Below are 24,708 nucleotides of genomic sequence, written 5' to 3' on the forward strand. Positions count from 1 at the left end.
GCATTTATTAATGCATTTAGAGTGAAAAAAAATCATACATTTGAAAAAAAAAATCTTTGAAATGGGCAGACAAGAACTTAAAATACATTAAGCCAATAACTTATATCACAATATGGTCCAGAGAGTATTTATTATTCTATCTTTATAGATCCTTTAGAAATTAATTTATATAAACAGAACAAATATTTCTTTCATCTGTATTGAAAAAAAACCCTCTCAACCAATCTAAAAAAAGAAAAAACCCAAAAGTTAGGCATAAACAATTTTTAGTGATTTTAGGAGTAAAAAATTCCCAGCCAACAACCATCATCCAGCCCCAGCTCAAAGGTTCATCTTACTGTGACTGAAGCAGCCCACAAACCTTGCATGGCTCACAGCTGCAGCAGTACTGCCCTTCCTGCCTGGATGGGTTATTGTGTTGTTATTATTATTAAACTGATTACACACTTCTCAGGCTAAAAAAAATGTTTCTTTTAATATTTACCTTTACTGGAAAGATATGTGTAAGAGGAGAGGTTTTTTAAAGTCTGCACTTCGCACAAAACAAATAGGACCTCTCCTTCTTTTTATTAAACTTAGAGGAGTTTGTGTATTTATTATGCTTATTTCAGGGATTTCTTTGTAATCATAAGGCAAGAATTTATGATTTTACACTTGCCTGAATCATGACACAAAACACCTAGAATTTATAGTTTCCTTACACAGTCTCCTTGGGTAACCAGTACACAACACATCAATCTTCAGCTATTTACAGACCTTCCCTCTCCCTCCCTTCAGAGATGTCAGTTGGTCTGTAAGGCAGAAATATGAAAAAATTCCCAACACTTTGTGTTTATCACCAAATCCCACTGGATGCTCTGCTGCTCATGGCTCCCTTTTCTCTCTTTAACAATGACCTCAAAGGACGATGTTCCACTAGTGCTTCTCGTCTGGATAACCCTCACAAATGTCCTGCACCTCCTGGGTCATCAGGAAGGGGGTGGCCAGCCTGGTGTCCAGCAGAGCCCACTGGTCCTTGTCAGCCCCAAGAGCTGCATTAAAGGCACTTTTGGGGCACTTTTGGGGCACTTTTGGGGCACCAAGTCTATAATCTGGCTCTCCTTCACCCTGGGTTTCAGTAACATCAGATACTGGGGCAGAGAGGTGACCTGAAATAAATGGGCAGGAGATCTTTCTCCTTTTTAATGCCTTTATTAAGAAGAATCAGCTCAGGTGGGGAGAAATCGACGGGTTGCACCCACGCCGCCGCTGCTCCCAGGCGTGGCACGGAGAAGGAGGGAGAGTAGCAGATTCCTGCTTTTTTGTCTAACACACCGGGGTGTCTCTTTAATCAACATCTTTTCAGATTAGGGTGAGAAGCAAAAAGGATCCAAGCAGGTACGGGACTACGCTCCCATCCTTAGACGTCACTTAGGTCACTTGTTGGCTCGTAATTTTAAGGGTTTTCCTGGGAAAACCGTAGAAATTCGGGGCGCAATGCATTTCTCATCTGCATACTGGCTCTGATGTCACTGCTATTCTCTTCGTACCTGGAGGGTCTGTCCCGTGTCCCTCCCTGGCAAGCGGCCAGCATCAGGGGGACAATGGTTAATCACCAGCCATTAACAGGTAATTGAAGAACTCCTCTTTGGCTGTGAAACTAACTTACAGCAACTGGTCCGACTTGCTTTTAACTCTGCAACCTAAAAAAAGATAGCTTTCTATTCATAACATGACCCTGCTCCTCTGCTGAGCCCTGTGAGGATCACCTGGAGTGCTGTGTCCAGCTCTGGGCTCCTCAGGACAGGACAGACATGGAGCGGGTCCAGTGGAGGGTGACAAAGGTGATAGAGGGACTGGAGCATCTCACTGAGCACGGGCTGAGGGAGCTGGGCCTGTCCAGCCTCGAGAAGAGAGGGCAGAGAGGAGCCCCCATCCCTGTGTGTCAGTGCCTGCAGGGAGGGGCAGGGATGGACCCGGCTCTGCTCCGTGGGCAGTGGGACAGGAGGAACAGACAGATTGATGCACACAAGTTCCACTGGAACATGAAGAATTCCTTCACTGTGCAGTGACCGAGCACTGGGACAGACTGCCCAGAGAAGGCGTGGAGTCTCCCTCGCTGGATCCATTCCAGAACCATCTGGACACAATCCTGGGCCATGTGCTCTGGGATGGCCCCGTTTGACCAGGGAGGTGGGACCAGATGGCGCAGCCTGACCCATCCCGGGATCCAGCGGTCCCGTGGCACAGCAGCAGCGCTATCCCCGCGCTCCCTGTGTGTCCCTGTGTCCCGTGTGTCCCTGTGTCCCGTGTGTGTCCCTCTGTCTGTCCCGCCCCTGTCCCCCGCTCCCGCCGCCCCCGCCCCGCCCGCGCTTCCCGGAAAGGTTCCCCGTTCGCTTCCGGTTCCGTGCCCCATCATGGCGGCGGCCCCTGCGCCCGGCGGGCTCTGAGCGCTGCGGAGCCGCCCCGCTCCCGCCGCCCCTTCCCCGCTCCGTCCGTGCGGGGCGAGCCGGGCGCGCTGCCGGCGCCGCCGGGAGCCGTTCCCGGGCTGCCGCGCGGCTCCTGCCCGGGGCCGAGGCGCCGCCGCCGCCGCCATGGCGCCGGTGCAGCTGGAGAGCGCCCAGCTGGTGCCGGCCGGCCCCGCGTCAGCCCCGGCCCCGCCGGCCCCCGGCGCCGTGACAGCCGCCGCCAGCCCCGGCTACCGCCTCAGCACCCTCATCGAGTTCCTCCTGCACCGCACCTACGCCGAGCTCACCGTGCTGGCCGACCTGTGAGTGCCGCGGATGTCTCCGAGCCCGGCTGGCCGTGCCGCCTCGCAGCATCCCCCGGGGATGCGGAGGCCTGGCCGGGATCTGTCCCGGAGCTCATCCGGGGCTGGAGTGGGGGGAGGTGGTCGCGATTTGCCATTCATGAAATGGGTTGGTTTGGAAGGGATCATAAAGATCACCCAGTTCCAGCCCCCTACGGTGGGCAGGGACGCCTTTCCCCAGCCCAGGCTGCCCAGAGCCCCATCCAGCCTGGCCCTGAGCACTGCCAGGGATGGGCAGCCACAGCTTCTCTGGGCAGCCTCACCAGGGCCTCACCAGGAAGAATTTTTTTGTGATATCTGACCTAAACTTACTCTTTTTCCATTTGAACCCATTCCCCGTTGTCCTGTGCTCATAAATACCCTTGTCCATCCTCCCACCCGGGCAGATGCCTGTGCAGGCAGGTTGGTCTCTGCATCAGGCTGTGTCCAGGGGCACAGCAAAAGCTGCTGAGTGATCTGTCATAAACAGAGAAAATGACTCTGAGAGCAGCTGCAGATTGGCTGCTTAAATGCTTAAGTTTGCCCCAAAGTTACAGCCAAAAAACCCCAACTGGGGTGCTGGTACTAATATCAAAATATGTGAAACTAGAATGTCTGAAACAGATATTTTCAGATGCTGCAACTCCTTGACTTACCTTTAGTTTTTAAAGTACCATTTGATTATTTTGGGGAAATAAGTTATTTACATTTACGTAATGATTTGCTGTGCTGATGTTGTTGCGTTTGAAGTGGCAAAACAAAGGGATGGTTTTGGGCCAAGAAAAACTTTCCTGAAAGCATCTGGACTCTGAATAAACCCGTTTCCCTCTTACTTTGTTTAACGTTAGAGGTTCTTGTGGGGAAGATGTGTGTTTCAAGAAGTGACATACAGAACAAATGGGAAAAGATAGGTATAGCTCTTGTACAGTACCACGTCTGGTAAGGATGCAAACAGAAGTTTGCCTGACGTGAGTTAAAGAGTGTTCAGACTCTGGAAAGGACAAGAAATTTTAGAGATTTAGTTTGCTTTGAAAAAAACTTCCAAAATATCAGTCAAGAAGTCCTTCCTGTCTCAGCAGCCTTCATCAAACTTTTCAGTTAATTTGAGTAGCTCCAGTTTTTTAGTGGCAGGTGACCCATGGTGCTATTTTTTACATACTTTGTAGTTGTGTAGTAGTTCCTGTAACTGAAGGTGTCTAACAAAATTTCTAGTTGTCTGGAATGCAACAGAATAATATATAATACATCTTCTTTTTTCCCCCTCTTTCATATAGGTTACCAAGAAAGACTGATATGGAAAGGTGAGTTATGATAAGAGAATCTGTAATACATGTTAAAATATAGAATTGTTTAGCATGTTATTGTTAATATACTGTTGATTAAATAAAATAATTGTCACGTAATTTTAGATTTTATGAAGGAAAATAAGCTTTGTCTTGCTGTCCCTACATAGTTCCGAGATTTTTCTCAGCATCCTGACAATATTGGTGTTTGTTGGTGTTTGGGTTTCTAGGTTTTTGGGCTTTTTTTGTTGCTGTTATAGTAGGTGAACTGTTAAGGGTGTTTTTCTCTTTGTGAATCTTGAAGCAATGAATTGACAGTAAAGCTGATGTGAAAGGGAACTGGAGAATTTAAATAGATTCTAGTCAGTGTAATAAGGAAATGGTTGTTCAGAAGAAACAATTCAACAATGACAACAGGTAAAAACCTCTTTTCTGCATTTTTCCATGTTACCTGGTCTTTCTTATCATGAGCACTGTTTTCTGCTCCTCTTCTATGTGGTTTTGAAGTGTGAAAATTATTAGAGAGCAAATGTAAGAGACCAGAACAGCATCCTGCTGAGATGAAAAAAATCCATTTACTTTTCTGTTTCTCTTAATAAATGTTATGAAACTTGTCAGAATATTCTTCCCTTTATTTTACATGTTAATTGACTTAATTTTCTTTAGAGAGATGTGGGAGCTATGATATTTCTAAGAATCTTAATAAAGAATTCTGTGTACCGGGGTGATCATTAATTGTTATCTCAAAGCTTCCAAAACTCTCATAACATGTGGAATTAATCCCATTTTCATGAATCATAACCTGGAATGATTACTTGTACCCCTTTTCATTCTGCATAGTATTTTATTAAGAGAAACAGTGTGGGTTTTGATTTGGTTTAGTTTGGGTTTTTGATTATCACAGTATTTACTGAAGAAATTACTTCTGACCTGGGTCCAGAGCTCCCTTGTACTCATGGGCAGGCTTTTCCCATCTAGATATTTAGCATTTCTAGGTAAAGATGGATTCTACTTTGTTGGACAACAACTTAAATCCTAATGGATTAGAGAAAAGAAAATAAGACAGCCTTCCATGTACAAAAAATGTCCTACAACTGACATTGTCTTGAAATTAAATGTTCACATCCTTGTTAGCTTTGACTTAGAACTCCTCTTGGTGAAATGGATTTCCAGCTCTTGGAGGAGCTCATCTGTAGGAGTGTAACTTAATTATCCATGTTTTCTCTAGTGTTGAGACTCTGATGGATTCTCTAGTTGGGCTTCAAGCTCTGTTTCTTGGAGCTGGTCACGTGGCACATACACTTTGGTGATGGTGTTATCCTCTAATTAAGTTCACATAAAATATAAATTTTGTACTACAGTGCCTAATTAAAAGATGCTGGGATAAAAAAAACTGATGAGAAATTATGCATCATGGTATAATATAGTGCTTTTTTTTCAGGGACATTTATTAGTTATCAGTTGTAGGAATAAATAACTCTTACATGAAAGGGGTTGGATTAAAAAAACATTAGTACTGTGGTGGAAAATTATTAGTGCTGAGTTGTGGGGGAAATCCAGGGGCTTCTTTTTTGGTAATGGAGACTGAGTTTTGCCCAGTGTTGTTATCTTTTTCTGCTGACCTACTTCAGTCTTTGACCACATCACTGTGTTTGTTTGTTTTCCTCACATCTAACTGGTTTTTCACTGGTTTAGTTTGTAGCTATTGTACCTTGGCCTTTTGCACTTCTGAAAAGTGCCTGGTTCCATCTTCCCTGCAATACCCCTTTAGATACTTGAAGATGATGTCGGTAGAATCTTGCTACAGCCTTTTCTTCCTAAGCAGGAGCAAATTCAGCTTCCCCAGCCCATCCTTGTACTCCACATATTTTCTGCAAATGTAAATCCATCTTCTGATCTCCCCTTGATCACAGAGCAGTTCATGCTGTAGAAGGCAATTTGTTGATTGGGGGTGGTTTGCCCTTGGCAAATTTCTGATGATTATTTCCAGGCTAATTTCATGCTTGGTATTTAGCAGGACATAGTTTGTAGAAAGATTTGTCCTATGAAATTTTTCTTAACTGAACTTAAGCCAAGTGACCTATAGGTCCCAAGATCCTCCTTTGGCCTCTTGAAGAAGGACATGATGTTTGCCTTTTTGCTGTTATCAAGACCTTTGATCACTGGAGGTTTTGAAAATGATAGAGAGCATCTTTACAGTGGCATGGATCAGCTCCCTCAGAATCCTTGGATGCAATCCATCTACTCCAATGGACTTTTTAATGTCAAGCTTGCTTAAGTGGTCCTTAACTTGATTTAATTCTACTGTAGCTAATGCTTTACTCCCCAGACTCAGACATTAGTCTGAAGGATTTTAAACCTGAGATCCAAATTTAGCAGTGAAGACCAAGGGTAAAAAATTCACTGACCAACATGGTTGTTATAAAGAATTTTAATTTTTGTTTCTTGTTCTTCTTTCCTAAAGTTTCATCTTCCTTGAATATTTATTTTTTTGTGTAGCCCAGCATGAGGTCATGTGCCTATAGTGAAAGGCAGTGTAGCAAATTTGAAGGCCTTTATGTTTTATTAGAGAAGTAGATTCCCAATGCAGTTGTCATTCAGGGATGATGGAGGTGGTTCTGAAAGCAGGGTTCTGTCAAATCAAGTCTCCTCTAACTTCATTTAAGTGGTATTAATGGAGCAGTTACCAGAATACTCTGTCTAGATCTGTCAATCATTTTCATCATTAAATCATACAGCTTTTTGGTAGCTGTTTTTTTTAATTTATTTTCAGTCACAGAACATCAATTTGAATTTTTCCTGCTATCATGCGGCTTTCACCATAGATGTTTGACATAACTACTGGATTTTAGCAACTTCTATGTGGAGTTCCTTTGAGAGATTAGATTGCTGGCTTTCTAAAGTCTCACTGTAGTCATCTTTCAGGTCTCATAAAGTTTTCCTGAATCTTTCAAAATTCTCAACATCTTGTTTTCATAGTGTGGTTACTGTTAGAGCAGTGTGTACGTATAGCAGCTTGTCCACCACTTGAAATCTTAATATCAGGCTGAATGCCATTCCAAAACATGTGCTCTAGAACACAGAGGCATTACTGGCTTAATGCCCAAGTTCTTGGATGAGGTTCACAGTATGTAATGGAAGAAACAGGACCAGATGGTATTAGTTGTGCTTCTGGCCTTACATGTTCATCTGCTACAAGCAGATAATGCTTGCACAAAAGAGTTAACCTCATTACAACCAGCCCTCTCAGCAGAATCAGGCTCTTTTTGTGTTATGAGTTTGTGTTTTACAGATTGGGATCAGAAGGAGATGCAGCTTCTGTTTTGTAGAGGCCAATATCTTATGCACTAATTAATGTTCTTTTTGTCCAAATGCTTCTGTTATTTCAGAAAACCATATCAGGAAAGCAGCTTAGGTTTGGGGTTTTTTCCAAACTAAATAGAAAACCGTGGTGAAATTAGTAAATTGAACACATAGAAGGGGAGGAAAACCTCTATAAACTGTTGATGAAGTGGTATTTCAGTGTATGGTATTGCAGATCTACACGGTAGATCTCTGTGTCTCATCTGATGTATCTGCAATGTAGATCTGTAATAAGGCATGGAAATCTGCATGTGCCCCTATTGAACTCTCTTTTACAAAAAAATAGCTCTGCAGACATACACTCTTTCATTTTGACTGTCTTGTACAAAAATGGTGGGAGGAATATTGAGAGTCAGTAAGTTCTTACCTTAATTTCTTCGCAAGGCAGGAATGGAAAGCAAAGTTAAAGGATGGGGTTTGTGGTCTTCCCCACCATCACCTTACTTCCATATTGTAGCATACTGTGTAAAGACATTGTAAAAATGCTAGAATTATGTTTGTTTAGTATATTATTTATTCATTTATCTATTTATACTGAATAAAAGTATATTGTTACTGTCAGGTCCTGTAATCCTTGGGTATGTTGCCTACTTTAAACTTAATCTTAAGCCTTGGGGAAATCCTATAAAAGGTGTAAAGATAATTTAGTTGAGCTCACTGTGGAATTGTTTCTCTTACAGTCAGTGATTAATTCCTATGAATATGCTTTTTGTTTCACCAGACAGTCATGATTTGTATGTTGTTAGGTATTCACAACAGAGACTTTTTTTACCCTATGCTCTTAATCAAACAAGCGACATATTAACTGCATTAACACAATTAAAAGTTATTACAGCTCTTTTTTTTAAAAAATTGTCACACAGTTAAATTACAGCTTTATTATATATCTGAACACTGGCTTAATGTGCCATTTATTTTTTTTTTCCAGAAAAATAGAGATAGTGCAGTTTGCAAGTCGCACTCGTCAGCTGTTTGTTCGTTTGTTAGCCTTGGTCAAGTGGGCTAATAATGCTGGGAAGGTGGAAAAGTGTGCGGTAAGTTAGAGACACTGGCATGAAACAGGCTCTCAGGGATGTGGGATATTGCTGCACACTGACTTCTTACTACAGAAATTTTAAAAAATATTCCTCTTTAGAAAATGTATAATCTTGTTTTTTAACAGTCCATGTTCCCCAAAACTCATCAGTGGTGTAAAATGAAAGGCATTCTGCACATAATGTTGGGAGTGATTTGGGTTAACATGACAGGGAAGATGGTGATCTGAGTGTTAGTTCTTATTATCACTTTCATCCTGATCTTGGATAAATAAGAATAAAGTCCAGAATGTTGCAGAAAAACAAGCCTCTACTGATTACAAACAAGTATGGTTGCATTCCAGTAGCAATCAGCAGATAAAGAGCTGTGAGCTGTACAGATCCCCCACAGCATCAAGAAAGGCATGTGGATTTTGTGTCCTTGCATGTGAATGTAAGCAGTGGCCAGAATATTCATTCTTTCTTTGTTTTGTAAATGCAGTTACTTGAATTGGGAGCTACAGATAAACTGAATATAAAGGGCCATTGATTTGTGCTTTTTTTTTTTTTTTAACTCCTTGTCCTCTACAGATGATATCAAGTTTCTTAGATCAGCAAGCCATCCTGTTTGTGGACACTGCTGACCGTCTGGCATCGCTGGCTCGAGATGCTTTGGTTCACGCTCGGCTGCCCAGCTTTGCCATCCCGTATGCAATTGATGTCCTGACAACTGGATCCTACCCTCGGCTGCCCACCTGCATTAGGGTGAGTGACTGCCCTGTCTGGGGGTGTGGGAATCCCCTGCACGGCATCAAATGCACAGTAATCAGACTAATTGTCTGTGTGCAGATGGAGCTGTAGCTCAGTACAGGCCTAGTGCCAAGTCTCTGCAGTGTCACTTTCTCATGCAGAACACTTCCTGTTTGAACAAGTTATGCTTTCCCAGTAAAGCATTTCCTCCATTTATTTAGTTCCACCAAATTTAGTGACTTTATTCAGTGGTCAGTCTTGGGTAAAATGTAATCAGCTAGAAAGCAAATCTGAGTGTAAGATATAAACTTCACTGGGCAATGGCCTGTAATATTTATATTTTCAGACTTCTGGTCTGGTTGGTTTTCACAATTGCTGCTATCAATCTGTTGAGATACATAGAATTGCTTGTGTTTATTGTAACAGGACAAAATAATCCCTCCTGACCCAATAACAAAGAGTGAGAAGCAAACCACACTTCATCAGCTAAACCAGATCCTTCGCCATCGACTCGTGACTACAGATCTCCCTCCACAGCTGGCAAATCTTACAGTAGGTAAGAACTGGAATTATTTTTTGAAAGATAACATTATTGCAGGCTGATATAAAACTGCTGTTTTAACACTAAAGCAAAGCTAAATGATAGCTTAATTGAGACCATTAAGGATGCTTCACCAGTTAAGACTGGGATTCTGTCTCTGTATGACACCAAAATAAGTGTTTTTTCCCCTGTTTGAAAAATGAGAGCACTGATAAAATTGCTGAAATATTATTTATTTTCAAGAAGAAATCCTGTGCAGGTAATGCCAAAAAGTTTTAGACGTTGTCTTGCTCTTTCAGCACATGTTTTGTGAAACAGTTTTTGGGCTACTCCATCTTAATTTTAAAATTAGTTGAACTGTTAGGTCTTTCTGCAGAAACTTTTTGAACTTGAGTTTAAACAAGTCATTCAATGTTGCTTTTTTAAGCTGTTTTGATACGTTCAGGCATGGAATCACACAATTTGTTCATATTTATGCATGCCTTTTGTTCAGTTCCCCACAGTGCCAGATCTCTTAAACTGTTCTGAGAACTGTTTTCATTTAGCCCAAGCATTAAGACAACCTTTTATACAGGAAGGATGGCTATAAACTGGACTAGGTTATTGCAGAGAATAGGATGAGCATGGACCTAGTGCATGATTTTAAGCAAGACAAGGTTAGCCATTTGTAAACCATTCCCCACAGCCCCAGGTCAAAGATGTTCCTGAAGAATCTTAGTGCTAGTTTTCCCTAGTCCCTGTGTGAGTGCTTGCAGTATCAGTATTAGAGGTATTTTTGTCTAACAGAAGTATATATGAATGATATATGAATAATATGTCTGAGCTCTTCAGAGTTTTCAGTTAGCTAAACATTTCAATGACCATTATTTTCTGGTCTGTAGTGTGGTTTGTTTTAAGAGGATGTCTATGGTGGTCTTGAAAATTAAATTTTCTGAGTTAAATGGTTAAATTTTTTGCAGGAATATTGCTAAATGTCTTTAATTGTAAAGGTATATAATGTAATTTGTTAAATGATTGAGAAGGTTGACCTGCATTTCAGAGTAAAGCCTTGTACTTACTTGTTTGCTCTGCCTCTCATTCTTTTCATGACCTTGCTTGCATAAAGTCCTTGCTCCGTATTTGTGAAACAGATAGCAGTGTTCACAGGTGTGAGGATGTACATGTCAATTAGATAAATAATGTGCATAAACTTTGCTTGTAGTGTATATATAAATTCTGCAAAATATTATCTTCCTCACATGAAAATGGATTTTAAATATTCTAATATTAAATGAATGCTTTGCAGTGAGATGTGTTCTCAGGGCTGGATTTCAGCCTGGGCTGCGATCCATGTTCTGAATGTCATTTGAGTATTGCTGAAAGCATTCATTGTTGATAATAGCAAAGAATAGGAATATTTCAGCCAGATGTTTTGTTTGTCAGGCTGCTTGTCAGCTCAGTGTTACTCTGTATTGCAGAAGCAGAAGTGTTAACAAGTTAACAGATTTAACAAGTTAGCTTCAGGACTGTTTGTACATCTTTCTATGCTGCTTATTGACATTGGGTCTGTTGCAGACTGTAAAATGTTCACAGTTGCACAGAAACATAAGCAGCAGAGCAGAAATTATAGGGAAGTAATCCATTATGAGTGCCAGGGGCTGCCACACTGTTATTTTTCAGGCATCTTAGGAGGCTGAGTGAAATAAAACATTCTTGTCTTCCTTAGCCAATGGCCGTGTGAAGTTCCGAGTTGAGGGTGAGTTTGAGGCCACCTTGACAGTGATGGGTGATGACCCTGACATCCCCTGGCGCCTTCTCAAGCTGGAAATTTTGGTTGAAGACAAAGAAACTGGTGGTAAAGAAAAAAATCAAACTTTTACACTTTGTTTTTAACATATTAGTCTCTGACACTATATAAATATTGTTTATGCTGGGTTTTCTGCATATCACCACTTAAGAGAATGAAGTCTTATGTACTTGTCCTGTTTTGACATTGCTTTATAGGCTTTTAATACCTTAACAAAGCTATACAGTGACAGTGTAGTAAAATGACTGACATTTCCAGAGTAAATCACGAATTTTGTTGTTTTATTATAATACCTAGTATGGAAATTGCTCGGTACAGTTGTATCTTTTTTTTTTAATTTATCAATTTACTGAATTCTTTTAAATACCTACTTTCCTGATAGCTAATGTGGCTTATTTTTCATTTGCTAAAGATGGTCGAGCCTTGGTTCACAGCATGCAGATCAACTTCATCCATCAGCTGGTCCAGTCCCGGCTGTTTGCTGATGAGAAGCCCCTCCAGGACATGTACAACTGCTTGCGTATCCTTCTGAAAGGGGCTTCTGATTTAAGTGTGTGACTCAGCCTTGCTCTTAGTAGCTGGGAGTCAGGAAAGATGGATTCCCTGCTAAGCTTGGGAGGAATGTCTGGGCCTGAAGTTATGGTGGTCTTGAAGTAAATGATGGCTTTGGAAGCAGTAATTCTCAGGTGCGTGTCAAATTTAATTCTACACACTAAATCAGCAAAGGTGAAGGTGAGGTATTCAAGGCAGCAGGTTGGGTGGTAAGTCAGTGCAGCAGCAGCAGGTAATTTTGGAGATGAAATACAGAGCCAGCTTGGAAGTTCTGGGAGCTGGCAGTTCTTGTTACCAAGAACAGCAGTGAAGTGCAGTTGATGAGGGTGTGTTAACTCTATTGTACCAGTGTGAATAATGAGAGGAGATACAACATGTGCAGTGATTTTCCACTTGGAAAGGGCAGATTGCTTGACAGTATGAAATGGATTTCAGTGAAAGCCTGTCTGCAAAAAGAGTCATGTTTTTTTAGGATGACCGTGGGAGATGGGGTTAGTGGTAACTATAGGGTGAGTGGAATTTCTGTGTTAGTAATCATCTTTTCAGCAAAAGATGATGACAACCAGAAATCTGTAAAACTGGGCTGTGACTCTCTTGTCTGTCAACCTGCCCTAGGTTAGAGTTTAAAAAAACCCACAAAAATAAGCCCCTTTGAGAAATATTTGGTGCTGTTTATATATCTTTACCTCTGGATTAGTACATTAGTGTATTTTCAGACAGCATCTTATATGACTTAGATGACAGTAAGGTTGATGCAGTATACAGAAACAGGTTTGTGTAGTACACAGACTTCCTGGACATCTTCCATTTCCTTAGCTCCATGCATTAGACTCCTTCTGCCTGGCTCTCCAGCTGGAAGTCTTGCATTCACAAACGCTAATGCTGATCCGAGAGCGCTGGGGTGACCTCGTGCAAGTGGAGCGGTACCATGCAGGGAAATGTCTCTCACTCTCTGTTTGGAAGTAAGTTCATATCAAAAGGACTGTTAGCAAACAATGAAATAACAGGAGGGATTGTATTTGCCAAGCTTGTGCCATAATTTTCAGAATTGTATTTTCTTTTTGATGTGAGACTCCTAAACTCTTGTAATTAAGTACTTACGTGTGTTGTGTGATTTGTACATTAATGTACAGAAGAGCAGTGGATGCAGTTATAAATGAGTTTGTATTTACACAGATATCTAAAAATTGATTAGATTTCTGTCAGACTTCTACTGTATTTATTGCTTGATTGCACTAGATAAAATTTTAAAAAGCAATCCAAGTACACTTCACAGTGCACTGTGTTAAATTTGCAGTCATCTTAAAATTCTTCTTTTAGTTACAGTTTACCAACAGTTCTGCTTTAAAATGTCATCTAGAACAAATGCCTTTTTCAGTTCAGCTGACATAATGTTGTTTTTAACCAGAGCACACAGAATCAAGGTTTAGCTACTGAAAAACATATTTTCTATTCTTCCAGTTGCATGGTTTAATTATTCTATTTATTTTAAGTCAACAGGTACTTGGCAGGAAAACAGGAACTGCCTCTGTCCATAAGGTCACTATAAAAATTGATGAAACTGATGTCTCAAAACCCTTACAAATATCTCATGAGCCTCCACTGCCAGCCTGTGATTCCAAACTGATGGAAAGAGCCATGAAGGTAAAGGTTTGCTTTGCAGGAGGCCTCTAATTTTGCGAGTTGAAAACTCAAGTGCTTTACACTGTCAGTTTGTTCCACTTTGATTCTACTTAAGGAGCTGTTTCTAAGATTTCTAGTAAGCAGTTACTGTAGGTTGTGTAATGTTTGTGTGAGGACCTCAGATTGTTGTTACAAATTATTGGCCTTGACTTAATCTTAAAAATTGCACCTACTTCACAGTGCATTATACCACTTGTGAGATGGAATGCTGAGGCTGGGGGAAGCAACAGCAACATAGCAGTTATTATTAGGGTCTGGTTTGAAATGCTTTATAGAGACAGTTCTTCCCTTTCCTGTCTTGGAGCTCCTCTGAAAATCAGCTTTCCCTTCTCACTGGAGTTGGCTACCTAGCAATGCTATGCACTTTAGACAATCTTACATTATCATTTGGAAATCTTGTGCTGAAGAGCTCATGTGGTTTGTTTGTTACAAGTGTTAGGTGAAACTTAGTTTTATATTAGCACTAATCAGGTTATATCATGTGGCTTATCTCAATGTTCAAATTCCTGTATTTTAAAGGTGGGATTGTTGCAATGAGTAACTGCAGTCAACTTCCTACTTGGATCATGCTTCACTGGGGATAATTCTAGATCTTGGTTAAAGATAGTTAAGAAAAACTGCATTCTGGGTATTATAATAAATCCTCTGTAAGTCCCTCAGCAAATGTGGCTGTGATATATCAGCATGTCTGTTTGTCATTATTTCTTTCAGTGTTTGGGTTTTGGAGAGTTAGTAAACTGGAGTGCATGGTGTAGTCTTCACACTTCCAGTACAGTTTTTCCACAGGGAAAAGCTCTTTCAGCTGTCTCACAGAACTTGCTACTGATGGTGTCCTCCACCTCCTGTACATACTTTGTATTTCAGCTTCTTGTTACCAGTGCTGACAGACAAGTCTGTATGGTCAATGTCAAGAACTACCAAGGTTTCAGCTACAGAGGGGTGTGGGAAACCTAGTGAGGCGTGGTAGCCTTCTACTGTCCTTCTAGAGTAGGAATTCTGCTGTTAGTATAGTAAATATATACTACATTTACTTATTTAATGGCCTAAATGAGTATATTTAGGCTACTAAATATGTAGTTGATTTAGTGAAGGTGCTGTATTTATGTGTAAATCCAAGAACATACTCTTTATTTTCAGCATCTGCTAAAGATCCACTGGAGCTGACACAATCTAAGCTCACTGAATCAAGTCTGCAGCCTGTAAATTAAGATATAAGGCCACTGTAAATTTGAGATGTATCAAAGTTAATGCTTTCCCCCTTTAGGACTTGCTCTGAGCTCAGAAAAATTATCAGCTGTGGTAAATACAGTGCTGTTGTAGTGTTTGAATAATGATCTCAGCTGTAATGACGTAGATGGCACACTGGGTTTCTGTTTGTTTAAGATACTGTATAAAACAGTGGCACAAACAAACATGTTTATCTGAGCAGGTTCTGCATTAACCTACTGAAAACTGGATGAAGCTATAGAATATGTAATCACTTCTTGGGGAAGATTTAACCCATTGCAGCTGCTGAGGTGAAATGCTGTAGTGGATAAAGACATGATTTTTAAGGTCTTGTCATGGAAAGCTTATCTTTAGGGGAAGGTCATTCTGGTATGCAAAAGTTTGCACCAAATATAGTATAATTCTCTTCTGCATTTATCTCCTACGCTAGAATAAATTTTGAATTTAATTCAGCTTGAACAGCTTTCAAAGCAATGTGAGGTTACCTAGAAAAAAGGTTTTGTAATCTGGCACTTTGCTTATGCAAAATATGTGAATAATGTGACTGGAATGTGAATGAATGTGATTGCAAATGCTTTAATTTAGATTGTACAAGTAAGTTACAGTGAATATAAGTCATGGCATGAGCTTCAGCACTGGCAGTGCAACAGAATGTAAATGCAAGCCCCTAGATACTTCTGTGTTCAGTAGGATTGGCCATACTCACTGTCTGTCACTGCATTGTTACCCTGTTAAACTTGTTGGATTTAATGTTACAGCTGCATGTGTGTTTGTGTAGAGGTAACCATATCCTCATGAAGTGTTGCTTCGGGGTGTTTTGTATTTGGAGTCTTTTTTCTTTAGCTTAAGCTAGTTACCAATGGCTGAGAAAAAAAAAGCTGAGCTGAAAATGGACCAACCTTGATCCAGAACAAGTAGATCTGCACAGGGAGTGGCAACAGCATAATTTGTGCAATGTCTTTTACACCTTCTTCTAATCTTAGCTCAAAACTCCTCTCACTGCCTGCTGCACAGACAGAATCTCATGGTAGCTTGTTGTATTTTATAGTGCTCCAATAACTCAAGTTAATAGTCAATGTGGCTCACCACAGTACTAAGCAAATTGTTTCTGAAGTGATTGTTTCATTAAGTAGCTTTGTTCCAGTGTGCTGCTGCAGGAACTCGACACATCAGATATGGGCTTACTCAAATACTTTTCTTTTTTACAGATTGACCATCTATCAATAGAAAAACTCCTAATAGACAGTGTCCATGCAAGATCTCATCAAAAACTCCAGGAGCTGAAAGCCATTCTTAAGAGCTACAATGTTAATGACAATTGTATGTGTTTTCTGATGAAGTTTTTCTAGTTCATTTCCAGTTGTGTCTAGGGATGGTTTCCTTTTCTCTTGATGTTTCTTGTTTTCATGAATTTAAATTTTAAAAAATCAAGGGAAACATGTTCAAAATTAACAAAACTTAGATTTGAATTATTCTGCATTGATAATTGTAAAATACCCATACATCTAAATGCAGTGTAATAAAAGAAGCTGGTAGAACATTGCAGTCTGGCTTGAAGGGTTAAAATTTGCCTACTGTAAAAGTTTGTGTTCAGAATTGAAAGCAAATCTTTCACTGTTTTGAACTAGTTTTGGATGAGACTTTCCTTAAACTGCTGTTGAAACTTCTGGGATTTAGATTGATAATTGTGAAGCAGTGAGTTAAAAGATATTCAAGGATTAATAATCTTCAAATTTGGTCTGCCTTTTCTCATTGGTTTATCACTGTTTTCACAGATAAATTCTTATATTAGTCAGATTAGTGTAGACATAGTCAGATTCCTGACTATGTCAACACTATAATAATGTGCAAGTGAAGTTTGTTTCTCTAAAAACATACAGTTTTTTGATTATAATTGGCTAAGTTTTAATATAAGCTTGAATTTTGGTTGAAATTGTTAACACCGTTTTTTGTTTAGCATTCATTGAGACGGCTCTCCCAACTCTTGTAATTCCAATTTTGGAACCGTGTGGTCGATCAGAGTGCCTGCATGTATTTGTTGATCTCCACTCTGGAATGTTCCAGCTGATGCTGTATGGTGTTGGTAAGTAGGCACAAAACCAGGAGGTATTTCATATCTTACAAGAATCCTGCACTGTGAGGTAATTTTGTGGGAACAATTCTGTCAGATCTGCAAAGGTTTGTGAGCAAATGAGCCCCACACTTGGGTCAAAATCTAGATATTGGAGTTTGAGGAATAGAAAAGAGGATCTTAGTGCTTAAGTGTCACAGTTCAGTTAAGATTATTTTAAGAGGACAACAGAGTAATTATTGTTGGGGATCAATGCAGTTCTTATTCTTTATGAGTCATGATTCCTGGGTTGTGCTGTTAATGGATGGGGTCATTTCACACGGACCTGAGTGAGAATTGTATGATGTGACCTTATATATATCTTGAGTTACTTCTGTTTGAGTCTTAACTTCAGGTTTCACATTGCTTAAGAAAAGAAAGGAAGTTCTTTTCAGTTTATTTGGTTAATAACATCCTGCTGTGGTCTTAAAAGCATTATGGATCATCGGTTGGTACCAGGGACAACAATTACAAGTTGCACCAGAAGTTTCATGTCAATATGAGAAAGCAGTTCTTTACAGAGAAATTAAACAACCCCCTGAGAGTTTTGGTGGAGTCTGCATCACCAGGAGATGTTCAGGATGTAGTTAGATCATCTCATCTGTGTTCCCCTTCCCACAGAAGGTTGGACCAGAAGGTCCCCTTTGAAGCCCAAACCTGGGCTGTTAGATGATTATGAGATTAGTTAGATGAGACACTTTCATTGAAAGTTTGAAGTTTTGTTTGAAGGACTGGTGCTAAGACCATTCTCCCACCTGATGTTCTTGCAGATCAGCTGACCCTTGATGACGTAGAGAAGTCTGTTAATGATGATATGAAGCGAATCATTCCTTGGCTTCAGCAGCTCAAGTGAGTGACTTGTACAATTCACTTTGTGTGCATGGAATGAATCACCACATTTGCATTCTGGATGAGGACACTTGCATGGCTTGGTGTTTTATCACAGCAGGGGTTATACTTTCTCACTGTTGTAAGCAACCTTGAGTATTTGTCATCTCTTCTAAGCAGCAAAGGAAAGTCTGGTTTTATTTGGAATTGATTCCATAGTCCTGCTTTAATTTTCCCCCTTACAGGTATATGCACACTTTGCTTGAAGTCTTTTCACTTTTAAATAGCAGACCACTTGCTTCCTGAGAATCTCTTTTTCTGTTCGTGTTCATCTCCCATGTCTTTTATTCCACTCTGTTTCTACAGCTGAACTCTGCTTGTTTCTCAACAAGAATGATTTCACTTCTCACAATGCAGAGGAAAAACCAGGAAGTGGCCTAGGATGATTTAAATAATACCTGTTTATCTTCTTGCACTTCAGCCCTTGCTGGTTTAGGTCTCTAATCTTCCTTCCATAAAGTCCTGAGATTTAAGCACATGATACATTTGACTCCCATAAGAGGTTGTAGCAAATAATACAAACACAGTTTGCATCTGCATGAGAACTGAGTTCCACCTGCTCTGTCGTTTTGGAAATTCCCAGTGCTCTGAGTTAATTGCAGGGTGAAATCTCTATTTGAGGAATTCTGCTTCTAAAAGAAGCTTGATGATGCATGAAGCACTGGCACCCCGGAGAAACTAATCAACCTCCCTTTGTTATAAATAATGTACTTGAGATAATGGCTTGGGTAGTGCTGCAGTTTCTGAGGAAGCTCAGCAGTCCACGGAATGTCGATTAGGACAGCTGTATCTGACAAAATATATATCTGACAATGTATCTGTGACAATAAATGTGGTGTGTTGTGATGGAGAGGTGCTGAGCACCCACGCTTCCCCCTGCTGTTGTCAGTGGAAGTTTGACTGAATACCCAAGCCATGCATTTCTGAGCCCCTTTCAAGCCTAGCTGGTCTCCCTGGCCTTGCCATTATAGGCAAAATCCATTGGAGTAGGACAAAGTTTAATTCCAAACATGAGAATAAATTTGGTGTCTTCATCTCCAAACTTATTCAAGTGAATGAGTTTGTTTGTAATACAGCTCAGAGTGACATCCAGCCTCAGTGACTTTTTTTTTACTGTATTGCTTAACATGGGAGCAAAGATTTTCCTTTCTATACCAAAACGTAATTGAAGATTCCAGATTGTCAAATGACTGCAATCTGCATGTTTTTTTTATGTTTTCCTTCTTATGTTTTAAAATGTTTGTAATTTCATATTATAGTGTATAAAAATTTATTCAGCAAATAATTCCAGGGCTTTTCTTCTTGAGCTAACAGCTGTCTGTTAAGCTGAAGACAAGATGTAAAGATAGTTATAAGAAAATATAAAGTAATGAAATTTTCTATGTGTTTTTTCATTATTTAACTTGTGCTGCAGTGATAGATGTTGGCTTAGAATATGACTGACTCTTCATTTGACATCAATGCTCTACACTGCAGTGTATTAGAATCATGAAACCAGTCTCAGGGTACTGATACCTTTATTTCCATGCAAGGTTCTGGCTTGGACAGCAGCGCTGCAAGCAGTCTATAAAACATCTGCCTACAGTGAGCAGTGAAACTCTTCAACTAGCTAATTATGCCAGCCACCCTGTGGGAAACCTTTCCAAACACAAACTGTTCATCAAACTCACTCGCCTTCCCCAGTACTACATTGTAAGTAACTGAAAAATGCTTCTGTCTTTTGCTCCCTGTCATGGATATCCCAGGCAGTTGTTGTACTGTTAACTCTTAACATTAGCAACCAAGTGATTGATGTAATGCTTAGTTCTCTCCTCTCCCTCCCTTCTATTGAAAAAAAACTAATGTCTGTTCCTTGAAAAGGAAAGGATAGGAACTGAATTAGTCTTACTCTTAGCTTGAGAATCTTCTCAATTTGTTTTGTTTAAATGCAGGTTGTAGAAATGTTTGATGTTCCTGGCAACCCTACAGAACTAGAGTACAAGTACCATTTTCTGTCTGTGAGCTATGCTGAAGGAGATGACAGTCCTGCCACTGCACTTTTACTACAGCAGTTCAAACCAAACATTGAAGAGTTGGTACTGGACACAAAAAGTGGCAAACAAATGAAAAGTGGCGTCAAGCGCAAGGTACGTGTTCCAAAAGCCACTGGGATGGTTACAGAGTATGAAAGCTCAGCACAGGTTCTGAGCATCAGTTCCAGCTTTAGTAGCCATGTTTCCAGTGTTTGTAAGACTGACTTCTTACTTGTAGTGGTTCTTTGGGCTGCTTTCCTAGGGAGATGCTGGGAAACTGTTTTGTAACAGTTGTCCTTCAGTTCATGCCAGGCCTGCTCTGCTGCTCTCGGAGCCAAGGCAGAGCTCTGTGCAGAGGAGTGTGTATATATTGTACATGCAGAGTGCTGGTATCTGTGTGATGCACTTTGGGCATGTGTACATTTTGAAGGACTTGCAGGGGCTGATAAGAGTTATTTCTTGGGGCCAGGCTGACATGGCTTAGTGATCTACAAGTACTGTTTTATGGACAGGCTTTAACTGAATTGTTTCAGTCTTGAAGTGGATGCTTCCAGTGGTCTGTGCTCAGGGTGTGATTCATTTAACACTTAGATGAATTAGGTTATTCTCTGACATCTCTTCAAAGTGTTTACTCCAAATATGCAAGTACATTTGTGTTTATTTTAATTCTAGTTATCTGGAGATCCATGTTCCATAGAACCCAAGAAACCAAAACGGTCGGGAGAAATGTGTGCCTTCAATAAAGTGCTAGCTCATATTGTAGCCATGTGTGATACAAATATGCCCTTTATAGGGCTTCGGATAGAGGTAGGTATTAATTTTTTTTCTCCTTCTTCCCCTGCCCTGCTCCTGATTCTGGTGTCTAGATGTGACTATTTGGCAAATTTGTGGTCATGTGCTCACTCTGGAGTTCCCCTGCCAGCTGAGCCTGGGTGACTCAGTCCTCTGCACTGTGTTGCTCTAGTCTAACTTGTTAGAGCTGCTTCTCTTAGTATAAAGCACTGCAAAAAACTTGAAAAGTTGAGACAAGAGGGAAAATGAGGATGAAAGATGCACTTGTGAGAAGGGTTGGGAAACAACTTTATACCAAATTTGCACAGACTGTTTTTTGGCTTTCCAGTGCTTGAGGATGTGAAACATCTGTCACCCTCAGGGGGAAATAAAAAAGTCCTTGAAAATGTTACAAGTTTTTTGCTTGAGTTTTCCTTGGAATAACATTTTTCTTTTTCACTCCTAGTTATCCAATATGGACATTCCTCACCAGGGAGTACAAGTAGAAGGAGATGGCTTTAGCCATGCAATACGTTTATTAAAGTAAGAGGATATTTTCTTTGTTTCATTTTATTATGTACACTTGAGAGAAGAAGGCGGCTTGTTTGGAGAGTAACAATAAGATTATCAGGATAGGGACAGGATTTTTGATTTGGGTTTTTTTTTTCCTTTTATTTTTTTGGAGGGGTGTTAATACTGTGTGTCTTGTACTTGCATGTGAAACAGTGCTAGAGAAAGGGGAAAATTAGAGTAGACTAAGAGTCAACTACAATTTTTTTACTTCATTAGCCTAAACTGAGGGGCTCTGAAAACAGTTTGACAGTCCTCAATCCTTAAATCCAGGCAGTGCTAAGGAATAAGTGGTGATGATTCATGAACATGCAATTTTAGATCAGATCAGAGGCCTACATACTCCATATGTTATTTGACAATTATGTGAAACTGCAGAGGAAAATGCCAGGAATCCCAGAAAAGACAATTGCATGGTAAAGAGGTTGTAGAGGAAGTATCTGAGAATCATACAGTAATTTAATAGGTTATTTAGGCCCAAGTGCAGGACTTTGCATTTGTTTTCGTGGAACTTCATAAGGTTCCTGTTAACTTGTTCCTGTAGCCATCTGTGATCTCTCTGAAGGGCAGCCCTGACCTCCAGCATGTTAAGTGCTCCCTTCAGTTTGTCATCATCTGCAAATTTACTATTATTCTATATCATATAGGCTACTGAAATAGTTATATTGAAATTCTTAACAGCAGGACAATAGTATCTACCTCTGTGTTAACCCTGTGGAATCCAGCCACAACCAGCCACTTACTGGACCTGCAACAACAAATAAAGTTTAAAGCAGAAAACCACAAACCCCAAAGACGCCTTGCAGAGTAAAACCTTTGTAACTCCTTTTCTGCTGCAGAAATGCACAGTGACATAAAGGCTGTGGTGTCCAAATGCATCAGGCCCTACCTCTTTAACTTTGCATATGAGCAGAGAACTTGTGAACTGAAGTTAAGGGTAGAACATGAGATTTCTGGCTAGATTCTCAAGGAATTTGAAAAAGACTTTGGCATGCTTTTACTTAAGCTTTATTTAGTCTGTCCCCTGAGCTCAATTCACACATTGGGATACGAATAAATTAGTGAGTACTAAGGGAACTGCCAGGTTGTTCATTGCATGTAGAGCTAGCTTGTTCTACAAGGCAAATTAATTCAGATTGCCACAGAACTTAGTTATTTTCATCTTTTTTAGTTTATTTCTCTGTATAAAAGCTTTATATTGGTGAGCTCTTGGTTCACCAGGAGATAAGGACAATTCAGCAGATCCTTAACAGTCTGTAATTTGCAGGTGTTGAGTCCATATCAAAAGTGGTCTTAGCTCAGAGTGCTTTTGTGACACACTTATTACAGTGCTTGAAGAGGAACAGGTTATCTCACTGGGCAGTCCAGCTGCCTCTGCTGTTGATTTGTTCATTCTTTCATGTCCAGACTTGGGAGTCCTTCAGAAAATATTAGAAGGTAGTGTTGTTCCTTGTGAAACTGTACTGTGTCTAATGGAGGTTTTGTTTTTGTCATGTATAGGATTCCTCCCTGTAAAGGTGTAAACGAGGAAACGCAGAAGGCTCTGGACCGATCTCTTCTTGATTGCACTTTCCGCCTACAAGGTAGAAATAATCGCACGTGGGTGGCCGAGCTGGTGTTTGCAAACTGCCCTCTGAACAGCACTTCATCCAGGGAACAAGGCAAGTTTCTTTGAGGAACACTGGTAAATTTTGTTTCTCTATAGTTTACATTGTCCATTTCAGTAGTTTTAATGTCTTGGTTTAAATGGACAGCTGTCTGCTCCTAAGATTTCTGATAAACCGCTGTGTACCTTAATCAAAATTCTGACTGCTGAGTTGATGCGTTTTTGGTATTTCCATGTGCTTCCTGGTGACTTGCCACAGTTCACCCACAGTCTGTAAACCACAGGAACCACTGGGTTGGTCAGTATCTCCCATCTCCTCACACTGCAGGACCAACCCGTCATGTTTACCTGACGTATGAAAACCAGTTGTCTGAACCAGTTGGAGGTCGCAAGGTGGTCGAGATGTTCCTCAATGACTGGAACAGTATTGCTCGGCTGTACGAGTGTGTCCTGGAGTTTGCACGGTCCTTACCAGGTACAGAAATCACCTCCTTTTTGTCACAGTGGTGGGCTTACAGATGACTGTGATTTTCTCACTCTAACTCCCGTTTCTCTTCTCTTCACAGACATCCCCAACCACTTAAATGTTTTCTCAGAAGTTCGGATCTACAACTACCGAAAACTTATCCTTTGTTATGGAACTACCAAGGGGAGCTCAGTGAGTAACTCCTAAATGATTCCATTCAAATGTATGATTGAAAACAGAATGGGTAGGCTTAGACTTCTCAGATTTTTGCTGCATAATTTTTCTTTGTAGTGAAATCAATATAGATTATTATAAATTAATAATGTAGAAAAGAAGAGGGTGCCACATTGCTGATTTGCTAGGTTGCTGGAAGTTCAGTTGTTTTGAGAATTTCTATTAGATGCTTGATATTGTGGGAAGGACAATTGTGTGCTTCTGACTGATGAAAACTGGTATGGCAGCCTTTTTCTAAAAAACTTAGTGTGAGTGTTGTTACTGCTCACTGCTGCTCTGGGATATATGGATGGATATGTGTAAGCTGAATGCCTAATTCTGCCTTAAAACGGAGGACTCTAATGAAGTTTTAAATGTCGTGCTGTGCTTTCAATGATGTGTTCATTGATTGTTTTGTAGCAGTGCTGTTCTCTTGTTCAGAACTCTAGCTTCCTCTGTAGTATTTGAATTTACAACTTAATAATTTCTTGAGTAACTGAGTACTTGCTCACATCTTTGCATTAACTGCAAGGTAGAGGAGGAAGTAAGTGCACATTTATTTCAGATTAAAAACATAGTTTTGTGTACAACTGATGTGAAGTGGCTTGATACACTTGAAATTTGCTTCCTGTGTCCTTTATGTTCATTTTCTAAGCTGAATTTTTAAAGAGTATTTTTATGTGCATTTTCATGGGAAGTGTGTGTAAATATATATACATACATATGTATGTTATAAGTATGTAAGTAGCCAGAGCAGCAGTATGGACTTTGCATTTAATTTCCTTACATATTATCCAGTACTCATTTTTGTGTAATGTAACTTAAGAAAACCAGTCCACATCCAGCAACTCACTAATCAGTTTTCCACACCATGAATCTCTCAAGTTTAATTTTCTCTCTCTCACTTTGGCAGAAAAGATTCTTTTGCTTTTTGGTTGAGTTGCTGATATAAGTGCTCTGTTCTGTGGTTGCCAACAATCCAGGCAGCTAAATGGGTGTTAAACCTGAGAGTGCTTTTTTTTTCCTTCACAGCCTCAGCAGCTTTTGAAGAAGTAAATTAGGAATCTGTTGAGGTTTGATGAAAAAAGGGGGAAAAAATTAAATCCA

At 40.2% G+C, this 24,708-nt stretch overlaps 1 protein-coding gene and 1 long non-coding RNA gene across 4 annotated transcripts in view; one reads left to right on the forward strand and one right to left on the reverse strand.

Annotated features, from left to right (window-relative positions):
* LOC135293314 (uncharacterized) overlaps window positions 1–651 on the reverse strand; it is a 44,317-nt gene extending 43,666 nt beyond the window's left edge. For all 3 annotated transcript variants that reach the window (XR_010355401.1, XR_010355400.1, XR_010355399.1), the window contains exon 1: window positions 362–651. This is a non-coding gene — a long non-coding RNA (uncharacterized LOC135293314). The remainder of the gene's footprint in view (window positions 1–361) is intronic.
* A 1,747-nt stretch (window positions 652–2,398) lies between these two features.
* Window positions 2,399–24,708, forward strand: part of MED14 (mediator complex subunit 14) — a 35,289-nt gene continuing 12,979 nt past the window's right edge. Inside the window, exons 1-19 of the mRNA XM_064407318.1 lie at window positions 2,399–2,749; window positions 4,042–4,068; window positions 8,342–8,447; window positions 9,018–9,191; window positions 9,603–9,732; window positions 11,423–11,551; window positions 11,916–12,023; window positions 12,885–13,017; window positions 13,549–13,699; window positions 16,174–16,285; window positions 16,923–17,048; window positions 17,846–17,924; window positions 19,496–19,655; window positions 19,895–20,089; window positions 20,648–20,782; window positions 21,213–21,289; window positions 22,817–22,977; window positions 23,251–23,397; window positions 23,489–23,580. Coding sequence (XP_064263388.1) covers window positions 2,574–2,749; window positions 4,042–4,068; window positions 8,342–8,447; window positions 9,018–9,191; window positions 9,603–9,732; window positions 11,423–11,551; window positions 11,916–12,023; window positions 12,885–13,017; window positions 13,549–13,699; window positions 16,174–16,285; window positions 16,923–17,048; window positions 17,846–17,924; window positions 19,496–19,655; window positions 19,895–20,089; window positions 20,648–20,782; window positions 21,213–21,289; window positions 22,817–22,977; window positions 23,251–23,397; window positions 23,489–23,580 — 2,418 coding nt within the window. The 5' untranslated portion in view covers window positions 2,399–2,573. The remainder of the gene's footprint in view (window positions 2,750–4,041; window positions 4,069–8,341; window positions 8,448–9,017; window positions 9,192–9,602; window positions 9,733–11,422; window positions 11,552–11,915; window positions 12,024–12,884; window positions 13,018–13,548; window positions 13,700–16,173; window positions 16,286–16,922; window positions 17,049–17,845; window positions 17,925–19,495; window positions 19,656–19,894; window positions 20,090–20,647; window positions 20,783–21,212; window positions 21,290–22,816; window positions 22,978–23,250; window positions 23,398–23,488; window positions 23,581–24,708) is intronic.

The sequence above is a fragment of the Passer domesticus genome, chromosome 2 (genome assembly GCF_036417665.1).
Source record: "Passer domesticus isolate bPasDom1 chromosome 2, bPasDom1.hap1, whole genome shotgun sequence".
Lineage (NCBI taxonomy): Eukaryota > Metazoa > Chordata > Aves > Passeriformes > Passeridae > Passer > Passer domesticus.